This window comes from Maniola hyperantus, chromosome 14 (assembly GCF_902806685.2).
Source record: "Maniola hyperantus chromosome 14, iAphHyp1.2, whole genome shotgun sequence".
Classification (NCBI taxonomy): domain Eukaryota; kingdom Metazoa; phylum Arthropoda; class Insecta; order Lepidoptera; family Nymphalidae; genus Maniola; species Maniola hyperantus.
The window spans coordinates 5757487-5770431 of record NC_048549.1 but is presented as its reverse complement, the minus strand read 5'-3'; the positions used below and the strand labels follow the sequence as shown (position 1 = coordinate 5770431).

General features: G+C 37.9%; 2 protein-coding genes across 4 annotated transcripts in view; both read left to right on the top strand.

Moving 5' to 3' along the window:
* Nucleotides 1-12945, top strand: part of Zip48C (Zinc/iron regulated transporter-related protein 48C) — a 104471-nt gene that overhangs the window by 25303 nt on the left and 66223 nt on the right. The window lies entirely within an intron of this gene.
* LOC138403269 (uncharacterized) lies at nt 11045-12435 on the top strand. Its single transcript, XM_069503139.1, has 2 exons — nt 11045-11165; nt 11582-12435. The coding sequence occupies exons 1-2, from the start codon at nt 11045-11047 to the stop codon at nt 12433-12435; spliced, it is 975 nt and encodes a 324-aa protein (XP_069359240.1).

The window sequence follows — 12945 nt, the reverse complement described above, 5'->3', positions numbered from 1 at the left end:
ATATGATTTAGATTTATTTATTTGAAAATGAGTCAAACTTTTGAAATAATCTCCTAACGTTGTCAAATTGTAGCATCGTCGTGTCTGTAAAATTTCACTTTTAAATCGCAGACAGACGGTCATTACTGTCACGCTGTGGCCCATTACGCGGACTATAAATAAAATCTATATTGTGTTAAAAAATAATGTAGCAAATCATCGGTAACATGGTGACCATCATGTTTAGTGTTCCATGGGTACATTTTCTTCTTGAGTTCTATTTCTTCGCTGTTTAGGCTATCTTTAAATTTGACTAGCTGATGCCCGCAACTTCGTCCGTGTGGATTTAGGTTTTTGAAAATCCCGTGGGGACCCTTTAATTTTCCTGGATAAAAAGTACCCATGCAAAAAATCACGTCGATCCGTTGCTCCGTTGCGACGTGATTGAAGAACTAACCAACAATTAAACACACTTTCGCATTTATAACATGGATAGTGAAGTGAAGTAGCAATTTGGAACAAGGATCTTGTGATCAACTCGTATCACACGTAGAGATTCTTGTGTTTGGAAGTAAGTTGTTTGGAAGATTTTTAGCTGTCTTGGATCTTTCCTTGCATGATCCTTTCATGATGATGGTTCCTTGCATGATCAAAATTATATGCACATACCAATTTTCAGGAATCCTCGCTTATACCAAGACTTGTCTTAGGCAATCAAAGATCAGATTTTTTGGTTAAAGATGATTTTCCTCTTCTCAGTGGATGCTCTCCTAATAAACGTAGCTACATATTTATAGTTATGTATAAATAAAGGTTCTTAAAAATTCCCGTGGGAACTCTTTGATTTTCCGAGACTAAAAGCAGTACATTATGTCCTTCCTCAGTATGCAAGCAATGCATGGGCCGTGAAAAGCTAGCAAACAGGCAGACACACTTTCGCATTTTTATTCTTAGTAAATATAGATTTGTTCTAATATAATTATACTTCGTGAAATCTGGCTGAGCTGAGTATCCATATTAAAGTACACATGTTATGCAAAACCTGGTCAAGTCTCCAGAAAATTCTTGGTCGAAAGCCCTGGCAACATTAGGCGCCCGCCTACTTACCTCGTTCGCATCATCGCATGGCGTTACTGACGCCTACTGCTCGAGTTAATTTTGTCAATAAGTGATTATGAAACGTTTAACGTGCCGTTTGAGACCTGATCACTGAAATTGACATAATATTATACAAGTAGATACACTGGAAGAGGTGTGCTATGAAAAATGACAGTTATTTCTTCTGAATTTTTTTTTTGAAATATAAAATCAAGAAAAGGTGTTAATAAGAATTCGGTGACACAAAAAAGGCACAAACCTTTTTAGGATTCCGTACCTGAAGAATGCCAACGGGAACTTATTACTAAGCCTTCGCTGTCAGTCCGTCTGACTGTCAGCGGGCTGATCTCATGAACCGTAATAGGTAGAGAGTTGAAATTTTCTCAGAGTGTGTATTTCTATTGCCGCTATAACAACAAATTATTTCTTGTTGTGTAGTTGTAAGTTTTTTTTGTAACCTGTTGGTTGTCCTTTCAAATAAAAAAAAGTTAAAATTAAAAATTAATAATAAAAACCGGGCTTCGCTCTTTTAGGGTTCCGTACACAAGTATGTTTTGGTAACAGCTTACAAACTGCTTTATGAATTGTTGTTTTCAATATTTGTTGTTTAAATATAGTATATATGGTACGGTACATAATATACTGAAATCATATTCCTAACTATGTAGTTTAGTTTTTAAGATAGACCCGTCACAAAAATGGTCTAAAACTGCCATTTTTTACGGCCCCCAATTTCTTTATTTTAAAGAGAAAAAATAATAAAAAATATTGTCGCACTCTACTCATTGAGCTCTAGAGAATGATACCCCACATGCTAGAGTAGGTACAAAAATAAACCGGCTCCTTTTTCATGTAAGGGAACCTCCTGAAACATATTAATTTAATTGAGTTTCTATTTCGATATTCAATTTTGGGTCAACGTTCTACACTAAATACCAAAATCTTAGGTTTGTTACCTGCTCATTTCGTCTACGAGCTAGAGACCCGACACGCGGAAAATCAGACAGCAGAGTGACATTAATAGGACTCCGTTTGACCCTTTGGGGACGGGATCCTAAAAACCAAGATTTAATTTGGATTTCAAAATGGCAAAGCAAATTAAAAAAATTAAAAAGTTTGTAGTATGTCTTGTACAGTGGTTCGGAACCCTGGGTGTGCGAGTCTGACTCGTACTTGACCGGATTATCAAAATTTCTCGTTTTAACTGTAAGCGTGTGGTTTGTTTATTTCATTTTTAAAGTGTGAGCTTGAATATTATTGATTAAAGAATGCTAAGTCAATGTAATATCAAATTTTTTGATGCTAAATCGCTTAGAAATATGCTAAATTTAGCGATAAAAATGCCAAATTGGCAACACTGGGCGGCGACGAGCGGAGCCAAATCGCGTGGCGGGCGGGGGCATCGACCCGCGCCGAGCAGACGTTGCCGTCACCGCCGACGCCGCTCTGTGAAACTATTTCACTGAAAAATCCGTCGGCGTGCCGTAGCATTGAAGTCAACCTTGGCGATTTGTCGCGTCGCCTGTACCGCCGCGTGGGTGCCCCGGAATACCTATTCATAACCGTAAAATATTGCCACTTCGCTAAACCCATCCAGTAGCTTTTGAAAATTTGAATTTTATGTCTGTCTAGTTTACGGCTAAAATTAATATGTAATTCCACTGTTAAAAGGAAAACCACTTTGATATCGTCTTCATCATCATCATGATCAACCCATCGCCGGCTCACTACAGAGCACGGGTCTCCTCTCAGAGTGAGAAGGAGTTTGGCCATTGTCTACCACGCTGGCCATGCGCGGATTGGTAGACTTCACACACCTTTGAGAACATTATGGAAAACTCTCAGGCATGCAGGTTTCCTCACGATGTTTTCCTTCACCGTTAAAGCAAGTGATTTTTAATTACTTAAAACGCACATAACTCCGAAAAGTTAGAGGTGCGTGCCCGGGATCGGACCCCCGACCTCTGATATACTTTACCGATCGACCGACTTTGATATACTTTAACTTAATTTTAATCACCGTACAACTCAGTACAGTGATTTATATCTCTCCTAAGCGTTACCAGAGAGCCTCGAGACCCCACTCAAAGCAATAGACTCTTAGAAAGCGTCACAGGATTAGGACGTGTCCAGACTATCAGCAATTCATCTAACACACTATCAGCAATCTAGGTGGATAGACACTACCTGTAATCTAGCGATAGATAACTTAGCAACGTTGTTATATGACGAAAATTGTATGGTCTTTTTTGACAATAACAACGTCCCTAAGTAGCTTATCGACAGATTACGGATAGATTGATTATTATTAAATTCGGTCGTAAACACCTTAGAATTATATTTTAAGCTCAATGCAAGACGCTTGCGAATATGTGACTGAATGTTCATTTGCAACTGCGAAGATATTGTTTGATTGTTTTCGGCGTATTACAAATACAGCTCATTTGAAACCCAGGTGCAGAAAACTAATTAACGGCTGAAATTAGTCACAATAATCAATCTATCTGTAATTTGTCGATAAGTATTTTAGCAATGTTGTTATTTGTCAAAAAAATTATGGTCTTTTATGACAAACTAGATGATGCCCGGGACTTCAGATTCCACTAAGGCTCTTAGTTAGAGAGCTGCTAATTTCAAAAATACAAGCATTTCTATTCATCTAAACTAATTTTAGATCCGAAATCCGAATGCGTCCCGGCGACATTCCTAAACTCTTTCCGACTCGCACAATAATGTTACGCATAGTTGGCATTTCCTGATGTTACACTGTATCTATTTATGATACATACGAAAGGAGATCCGCAAGCTGCCCATGTGTCACTCTTCGTAATGATTATTTTCGGATTCAGTATATCAACGATTGGCGACTACAATAATAATTCTTAAATGCATGCACTATAACAGCGTTGCTCGCCCTCGCACCGGAAGACGCAGCGTTGGAAGACCCCCCTCACTAGGTGGACGGACGACATCAGACGAGTCGCAAGGAGCCGCAGGATTCAGGTGGCGCAAGACGGTGGCGTGTGGAAGTCCATACAAGAGATCTATGTCCAGTAGTGGACCGTGGACGTCTATCGGTTGATGATGATGAATAGCGTGGCTGCATTGTACATTCATACAAATTGCATGTACGCACGGCCGCAGCGTTGCAGTCGCGCTGCTGTGCTGTCGTACCTTGGTATTGGTAAGGCCTGGTTGCCACCTAAGCGGAGCGAAGAAAAGTTTTTAGTCGAACAATAAGATTTTTAAAAGACGACGTGGTAAGTTATTCACGTAAGCTATTAAGAATCTAATTGTTGGACTGAACACATCTCTCCTCGTGGAAATCCATGCCGTGAAAAGCTAGCAGATAGACAGACACACTTATGACTTACACCACCGACTTACACATTTATAATAATAAGTATGGATGTAGATACAGGCAGTTATCCCAATCGCAAAGGGTTATTACAACTTCGGTGCTAATCCATAAGCTTTTTGTGTTACTGTGTCTATTTCGTTACTCATTAATGTTGATTCTAATACACAACACTTCTAATTCTATAAGAATTTATGAAAATGCTAGATAATTAACACTCGGTCGCTTAACAATGTTTTCTCAGAACTTTATGTGTCGGATATGCATAAAGCCCCCCGTGGCTTTCCCTCGAAATTCTATAATAGACTGCATGTTGTCCCAAAACGTATAATAAATTTTATTTTTATGCTGGTGCTCTGTCATCAAAAATTACTTTGTGACTTTGGGCAATTATCGAATACATTGGCATTCGCATTTAATACTAGTTATTACTTAGTTAATGCAGAAGAAACATAGACTATAGAGTGGAACATACCTTGATCTTAGATTAAGGATTGGTCGGATACTCGACTAATTCCTGATCTAAGACTTTGTCTTTGCTCAGAATTAAGTTTCAAAACGGGACAAATTTATGTCAGGAATATTTTTATATACAGTTTTAGGTCAGCGTTCTCGATCAAAAATCCAAATTACAAGTCCGTGTCTATGAGCTAGATTTCCGTGAATAGGGATGAACGAACAGAAAGAAAGCAAAGTGACATTAATAAGACCTTTTGGGTAGGGAACTCTAAAAAAGCTTCAAAATTCAATACCATGAGGGCATAGCCGCAAGGAAAAGTAGTTAAACGTACAAAAGACACCGCTAATCCAAATCTGCGGTGATCGCATCATCGCTCCAGGTACCGCGGCAATAAGATAGCAGTCAATTCCTTTGTTGCAGCTTGTTATGCAGATCGCCCTCTCACTTAATTATACAAATGATTGCACCCTTCTTTAACAAGATACTCGTAACATTACTTTTTAACCGACTTCAAAAAAAGGAGGAGGTTCTCAATTCATCGGAATCTTTTTTTTTTTTTTTTTTTTTTTTTTTTTTATGTTCCCCGATTACTCGAAGACGCCTGGACCGATTTTGATAATTCTTTTTTTTTTGAAAGGGTATACTTCAAAGTTGGTCCCATTTAAATTTGGTGAAGATCTGATGAACATCTTCGAAGATAGATACTGGAACTCCTCAACGGATAAGGGTAAATTGCTCGCGATCAGTGTAATAGCTTAGTAAACAGTAGATTTTTAACCAGTCATAGCATAATTCAATGGGACCACTAAAAATTGTGAAATAATTTTTTTTTACAAAAAAAATAAAAACCGACTTCGATACACAAACACTAAAAATTGAAAAATAATTAATTTATTACCGAATATATTATGTATACAAGAGTTAATATAGTTCTATAATAATATTTTTTGGGGTCGGTGCCAATGAGGTGCCATTGTGGAGTCTCATAAAAATATGAAGTCTAGACGATTCGCGCAGCTAAAGCTAATTGGCACCGGCACCAAAAAGTATTATTATAGAACTATATTAACTCTTGTATACATAATATATTCGGTAATAAATTAATTATTTTTCAATTTTTAGTGTTTGTGTATCGAAGTCGGTTTTTATTTTTTTTGTAATTATTACTCCTATTGCTATGTAGGTACATGTTACCGCATATTACTTTGTTGTTGTAGACAGTAATTTTTTGGTCTCCGTCCGTACTTAAATGGTAAAAAAGAGCACAGGTGCTACTAAATCTGTAGACCGTCAATTTGTCATAGCTGCATTTCAGTAACTACCTAGTAGGTGTCTACAAATGCTATAATAGTTTTAAGCACAGATAGTGAAAAAGCAATGCAACTTTATTGCAAAAAAATTAAAAAAAAGTAATCTTTTTAGTTCATTGTCGTCAAGAGGATCGCCTAGTTGTAAATTGTCATAAAAAAGCGATAACGTTTTTCTCTCCGAAAATGTAGTCTAATTTTGTTAATTTTTAGAAACGTTGTAGATACAATGAAGAACTATGCTGGTATGTTTTAATTTTAAAGAAATTTGCTTATGTTAAAAATTACTAGCGTCTACATAATACATATCCATATTTTTCACCTAAAAACTTTCTTGAGTACTTTTTAGGGTTCCGTACCTCAAAAGGAAAAACGGAACCCTTATAGGATCACTTTGTTGTCTGTCTGTCTGTCTGTTTGTCTGTCTGTCTGTCGAGAAAACTACAGGGTACTTCCCGTTGACCTAGAATCATGAAATTCGCGAATTTAGGGTTAGATCACACAAAAAAAATTAAATTGTGGTCCTGAACTAATAATGAGTATTTTCAACTTTCGAAGTGAGATAACTATATCAAGTGGGGTATCATATGAAAGGTCTTCGCCTGTACATTCTAAAACAGATTTTTTTTATTTTTATGCATCATAGTTTTTGAATTATCGTGCAAAATGTCGAAAAAATACGACTGTAGTACGGAACCCTCATTGCGCGAGCCTGACTCGTACTTGGCCGGTTTTTTTTTCACTTTTAATATAGGTCAACCTTTACGTCAAGAGTGAATATAGGCATCATCTAGGCAAGCGCGTTTTATGCATCTTAGGCTTTATCATCACTTGTGAGCAGATCTGATTGCAGCCAAGCGCTAGTCTATAAAAAAAATTGGAGCCAATTTGGAAGATACTTTTTGAATGCATTAATTTACAAAAAGTGTCGGTTAAGGTGTAAACGAGAGCGTTTTACATCAGTTATTCATTGTGATATGAGAAGGATGAAGTAGCGTCGCAGGCCCCAGTGATCATGTACATAAGTGGCAGCGCGTCGAGCCGGAGGTGGTCGATCGCTGCGAGCAGCGCAGGGTGGCGCCCGAGTATAATGGGTGTCGGCAACCGCTTTGTGTCCGCCGCTGTTATTATGCAGATTAACACCGCCGGGAATTTGTTCAAATATCGTAACAAGCGCTCCTCCCGGCGCCGGCGCCGATCGCGTTCGTGTAATTTACGATTCGGGGCCCCGGGAATGTGTCGGTGTTCGCTCCTTCTATGGATTTCGGAGCCGTTTTGTCCATTTTATATTACGCCTTCTCTCCGATGCCGGCGTTGGAAGTTTTAGGCTGTAATTTGTTTTTCTGTTTTGTTTGCGGTATCGTGATTTTCACGTTGGAATTGCAATACGTGATTTTGCCTTAATGCCCATTGAATATAATAATATCATACATACGAGTATGTAAAAAGGGTGCCTATACTTCTCAAAAGTAGGAGTTTGAATCTCTCCATTTATATTCACAACTAGCTATGAGTAATATTTATACTAAAGCAAACGTAGCTTAATATGTAAATGATAAGGGATTTGACCCATAGCTCGCGCCAGAAATGCGCGGGATAGGACTGCAATTATTTATAGGTAGACGAGTACATGGCATAATTTTGTAAATTAAATATTTGAAAAGAGCAACCGCCGAGTTTCTTGCTGGTTCTTCTCGGTAAGAAGGCATACTGAGTGCAAGCAACAATTTTGTTCAGTCTCAAAATTTTCTACAACAATCGCATGGAATAGTTACTCCATAAATCTGGTAATGAAGTAGGTAGGTACGTAACGCCGACTATCATTCTTTATTCTAAAGGAACACTTGTTGTGTTTCGGGACAAAAATATCCTTAATCTACTCTAGAAGAGTATTAGATTTAGGTGCAAATTACCTAAATAGATATGCTAGTTTCAGCGTGATGCACAAGCAGACAGACAGACAAGAATTTTAAAAAATACTGTCGTCAACTCTACAGCGACAATAAAGCTTCCTTCGATGAAAAATCTATTCTATACTATATACTATCCTAATCCTAATAATATTATAAATGTGAAAGTGGTGGAGGTTTGGATGTTTGTTACTCAATCACGCCAAACCGGCTGAACGGAAAAAAATTGGATTCCAACTCCTCAATCCTGATGAGGGGTGCAACAGGTCGACGTGATTTTTGCATGGATATAGTTCAAGACCTGGAGAGTGAGATAAGCTACTTTTAATCCGGAAAATCAAAGAGTGCCCACGGGATTTTTAACAACCTAAATCTACGCGGACGAAGTTGCGAGCATCAGCTAGTTTAAAAAATATATTTAAGTCTGATTTTTCAATCACTAAGTAAACTTTAGCCAATCAAGGCATTCTAGAATTTAATAAAATTAACGCCCAAATGGAGTTCAGTTCCAGATTTATTACGAGTATGTATAGATTGTTGGTCACATATATTTTTAAATCAAAAACCACCATTATTTAGCTCCCTTCTAACAAACTTATGCGTTCTTATGACAAGCTCTCAGAATACAAAGGACAAGCTTTCGCTTTGAAAACATTATAGATTTTTTTCTATTGCAACAAATATTATCTATCGAATCCTAGGTATTTCTCATTTTCTAACGCATTGATCAGTAAAAAGTTTATTATGATCGATACGTTAGAAAATAAGAACATATTTGCACTATGAATTTTTAGTAAACACTGTAGAGCAAATAGTTTCAAAGCAATATCACGGAGTCTGAAATTCCGCGCACATTTAGATATGAGTTAAGCAGCAAAGTGGAATAAATGCTGGGAGCAGGTCGGCGAGGAGGGGGGAGGCCCGGCCGCATTCCTTCGGAGCCTCCGACCCTCGCATGCCGAACTTTCTGCCGCTTTCCCAGGATGGAATGCTTGCCCGCCTAACGCAGTTACACAGTCATATACACTCCAAACGAAAAGCAGTTTTGAATTTCGAAAGGCGTACCAAAAAGTTAGACTTTAAATAAATAATAATTATTTTCGGTATATAGTTATAGTTTAACGAATATAAAACGTGCACAGCACAAGGTAAGTAGCAAAATAGGTTTTTGGCGTTTCGGCTTATCCATACTAATTTTCATACAAAGTTTGTCTCCTAGCTCTTCAAGGCCCATCCGTCTAACCGATTTTGATGAAATTTGGTACAGAGATAACTTGCATTCCGGGGAACGACATAGGCTACTTTAGGACCCGGAAAATCAAAGATTCCCTCCAGATTAAAAAAAATCCTAAATCCACATGGATGAATTATAACGGGCATCGTCTACCTACTTAGTGCAAGTGAAAAATTAATCTAAAAGATAAACTTCATATTTTAGCTTTTTATTTCCTTGCCTGAACTTAGCCTATTACATCAAACTATGACGCAATTAAATCATTTTATATGTCGTTATGCAATTTTTGAAAAGTATTGTGTATTGTATTTTGGTGCCTGACTTACCCAGGAATTAGGGGCTTCATTAGAGGACGATTCAGATGACATACACAAAGGTTGTGTAGGTATGTCATCTGTATTCATTGTATAAAAGTTGAATATGGCACATGTCATGTCGTTTGAATCGTCCTCTAAAAAAGCCCTTCTCTTGACTATGAATTCCAGTGTTAGTCTTTTGTTGTATGCTATCATAATATTATCTAATTCTTTGAAAAAAATTAAATACTATACATACGTCAATTACTCATATATAAACGTATCTATAATCGCCGAAGATATAACACTTTCCCGCTTAAAATTAAAATTTTGGTGTGCAGTTCCAAGAAATTTAGCTCATGTCGTGCAGGAATCAAGTCAACGTGACGACCTGGAGCAAATTGCACGACTTTAAACTTTAATCTATACGGATAAGTTACATTTTCTTTTGATTTGTTGGCTTATTCAGTTCAAATTAACGTGCACCGCGAGCCTGCGTCTTAACAAAACCATTACCGATGCAGTGGAGATAGCCGTGATTAGCACGTTATTTATTCGTCTGACGTTACGATTGATTGTAATTACCTCCACACGTAATCTAATTTCGATTTTAAAACGTCCACGTAAGCTGCATAATACAATGGCTAAGCAATATTTTTTTTATAAATCCAATGTTTCACCTACCCTATGTCCAATATGGACAATCAATAGGAGTAAGGATTCAGCGGACAAAGTCGCGGGAATCATCTAGTAGCTAATAAATAGGAAATTGCAGTAGATTTTGATTTGCAAGGTAACGATACTCAATGTTCCCCTTCTCATTGTAAGAGGAGACCCGTGCTCTGTAGTGAGCCGGCGATGGGTTGATCATGATGATGATGATACTTAGTGTTTGCAATCGATAATGCAAGAATGAAAATAAGCAATTTATTTCTATCGTTTTAAATAAAGCTTAAGAATCCACCTAAATTCCATTATTAGCATAACCTTGTACCTAATAAAAGTTTTACCGAACGAATACAGAGTCCTTAGAATATTTTTAGTCATAGATTTTTTGTTTATTTTCCCCAAGTTCTTTGTTTATTTTCTCTAAATTGTTTGTGTAGTTTCTCTAGTGAACTATTTCACTTAATTATATGTTCGTCGCTTCATCTTTCAGATACAATTAACAAGGTAGTCCTTTTAGCCTACAGGCATCATTCGCACGTTTAGAGCATCGATTTGTAATCGATCTATACTTTTTTTTTTTCTTGTCTATGGTCACTCCCCGCCGCGCGGGCGGCTCGCTACCTTCCTCATTCTTTTTCCGAGCGGGCAACGTTCGCACGTGCCTACTAAAGTTTGTAATAATAACCTACATTTGGAAGAAAAGTTTTGGTTTTATTTTTACTTTTTCTTCATCATGCCGAAAAGAAGAAATGAAGAAAAGATACGACGATATCAGCGCAAGCTTCGAAAACTCGAAGCGAAACATGATAAGTACAAAAGGATTGTGTACTCGTCAGAAGATTCTGATCAATCAGGTTAGTACCTTATATTATATTTTTCAGTAATATTTACAGTAGTAAGGCTCGATCCCTTTGAGATTAATCGTGTGTCATCACAAAGGCTTTCATCCCGAGAGGTTAACCGTGTGTTAACACGTGGGAATTTCGTAATCATCCGAAGGGTGATTACATCACCTTGAGAGCAAATAGTGGGATTACGCATGTAATGCCGGGAGGTGGATCGTGTATCCTCACGAAGGCAATTCTTAATTACATGCTATATAGTACGGAACATATAATGCCTGGAAGTGGATCGTGTATCCTCGCGAAGGCGATCTTTATATTAAAAATTACCACTTGCAGAAAATATTTTCTTGACCGAAAATTTTTCTTCATCTACCCACAATATTTAAATTCTTTACCTACCCTCAGTAGTATTCTGTTTTTTTCAGACGATGGTATTGTCGAGCCCGATCCACAAAATCTGGAACCTGTAAATCAGGATGACATCGGGGATCATGTAGAAAATGATATTGGGAACAGCGGTGAACCAGACCCAGGGCCGGCTACAGAACCGGCTGCTCCAGAATTAGATCCGGACATTCTTTCCGCCCTAGGAGAGACCACCAAAGAGGTCCCAAAATTTGGTCCAAAGATTCATGATAAGCTCTCGTGCCTGTGGTTACCTATATCAAAAAAGGGTTTAAATAAGGACGTCAAAGAAAAACTGGCTAAGGAGTACCTTATACCAGAAAATTGCTCATTGTTGCAGGCGCCAAAATTAAACCCGGAAATTTCGGCGGCCGTAGTCGAGGGCGCCCGCACACGGGATAAGAGGGTAGAAACGGTACAACAGCAATTAGGACAAGGCATCGCCGCCCTTAATAAAGGTTTAGAATTGCTGTTAGACGATGGAAAAAACAGGATCCAAGCCATAAAGTTTCTAAGTGACAGCTGTCGCATACTATGCGACCTGCATCACGTAGAAACAGAGTCGAGAAAAAAATTCATTACGCCAGGATTAGACAAAGCTTTTTTAAATATCATACAAGATGTAGACAGAGACGACTTGCTTTTCGGTAATAAGCTTTCCGAAAAAATAAAAGAAACAAAAGCAATAGAAAAACAGGGGTTGCAGATAAAAAAGCCTCCTCCAATCACAAAAACGTCCACATCCACATCTACAAATCAAGCATCGACGAGCCGCTCACGTCAGGGAAATCAGCGGGTCCTGTCCAGCAGAAGCAGCCTACGCAGACCAAACAGCCGCGTGCAACAACGCAGCAATAAAGGTACATGCCGGTAGAATCCAACATTTTCAGAAATGCTGGCTTCATATTACCGATAATTCTGAAATACTCAAGTGGGTTTCGAAAGGGTATTCAATACCATTTTGTAGGCAGGTTAAACAAGTTTCAAGTCCAAGTAATCTACTCTCTGGTACTGATCGTGTAGATATGATAGACTCAATCAATAAACTACTAGACCTAGGTGCTATATCTGTATGCAATAGATCTAAAAATGATTTTTGTTCAAGAATATTTTTAGCTCCTAAGCCAAATGGGTCTAAAAGATTTATTTTAAACCTCAAAGCCTTAAATAAATTTATTCATACAACACATTTTAAAATGGAGGACCATAGGACAGCAGCTAGATTGGTTCCTAGATCAGGTTTTATGGCAAATATAGACCTCACCGAGGCATACTTATTAGTTCCTATCATAAAAGCACACCGTAAATACTTACGCTTTGAGTTTGACGGAATTTGTTATGAATTTAACGCCATGCCTTATGGTTTATCCGTAGCACCTAGGGT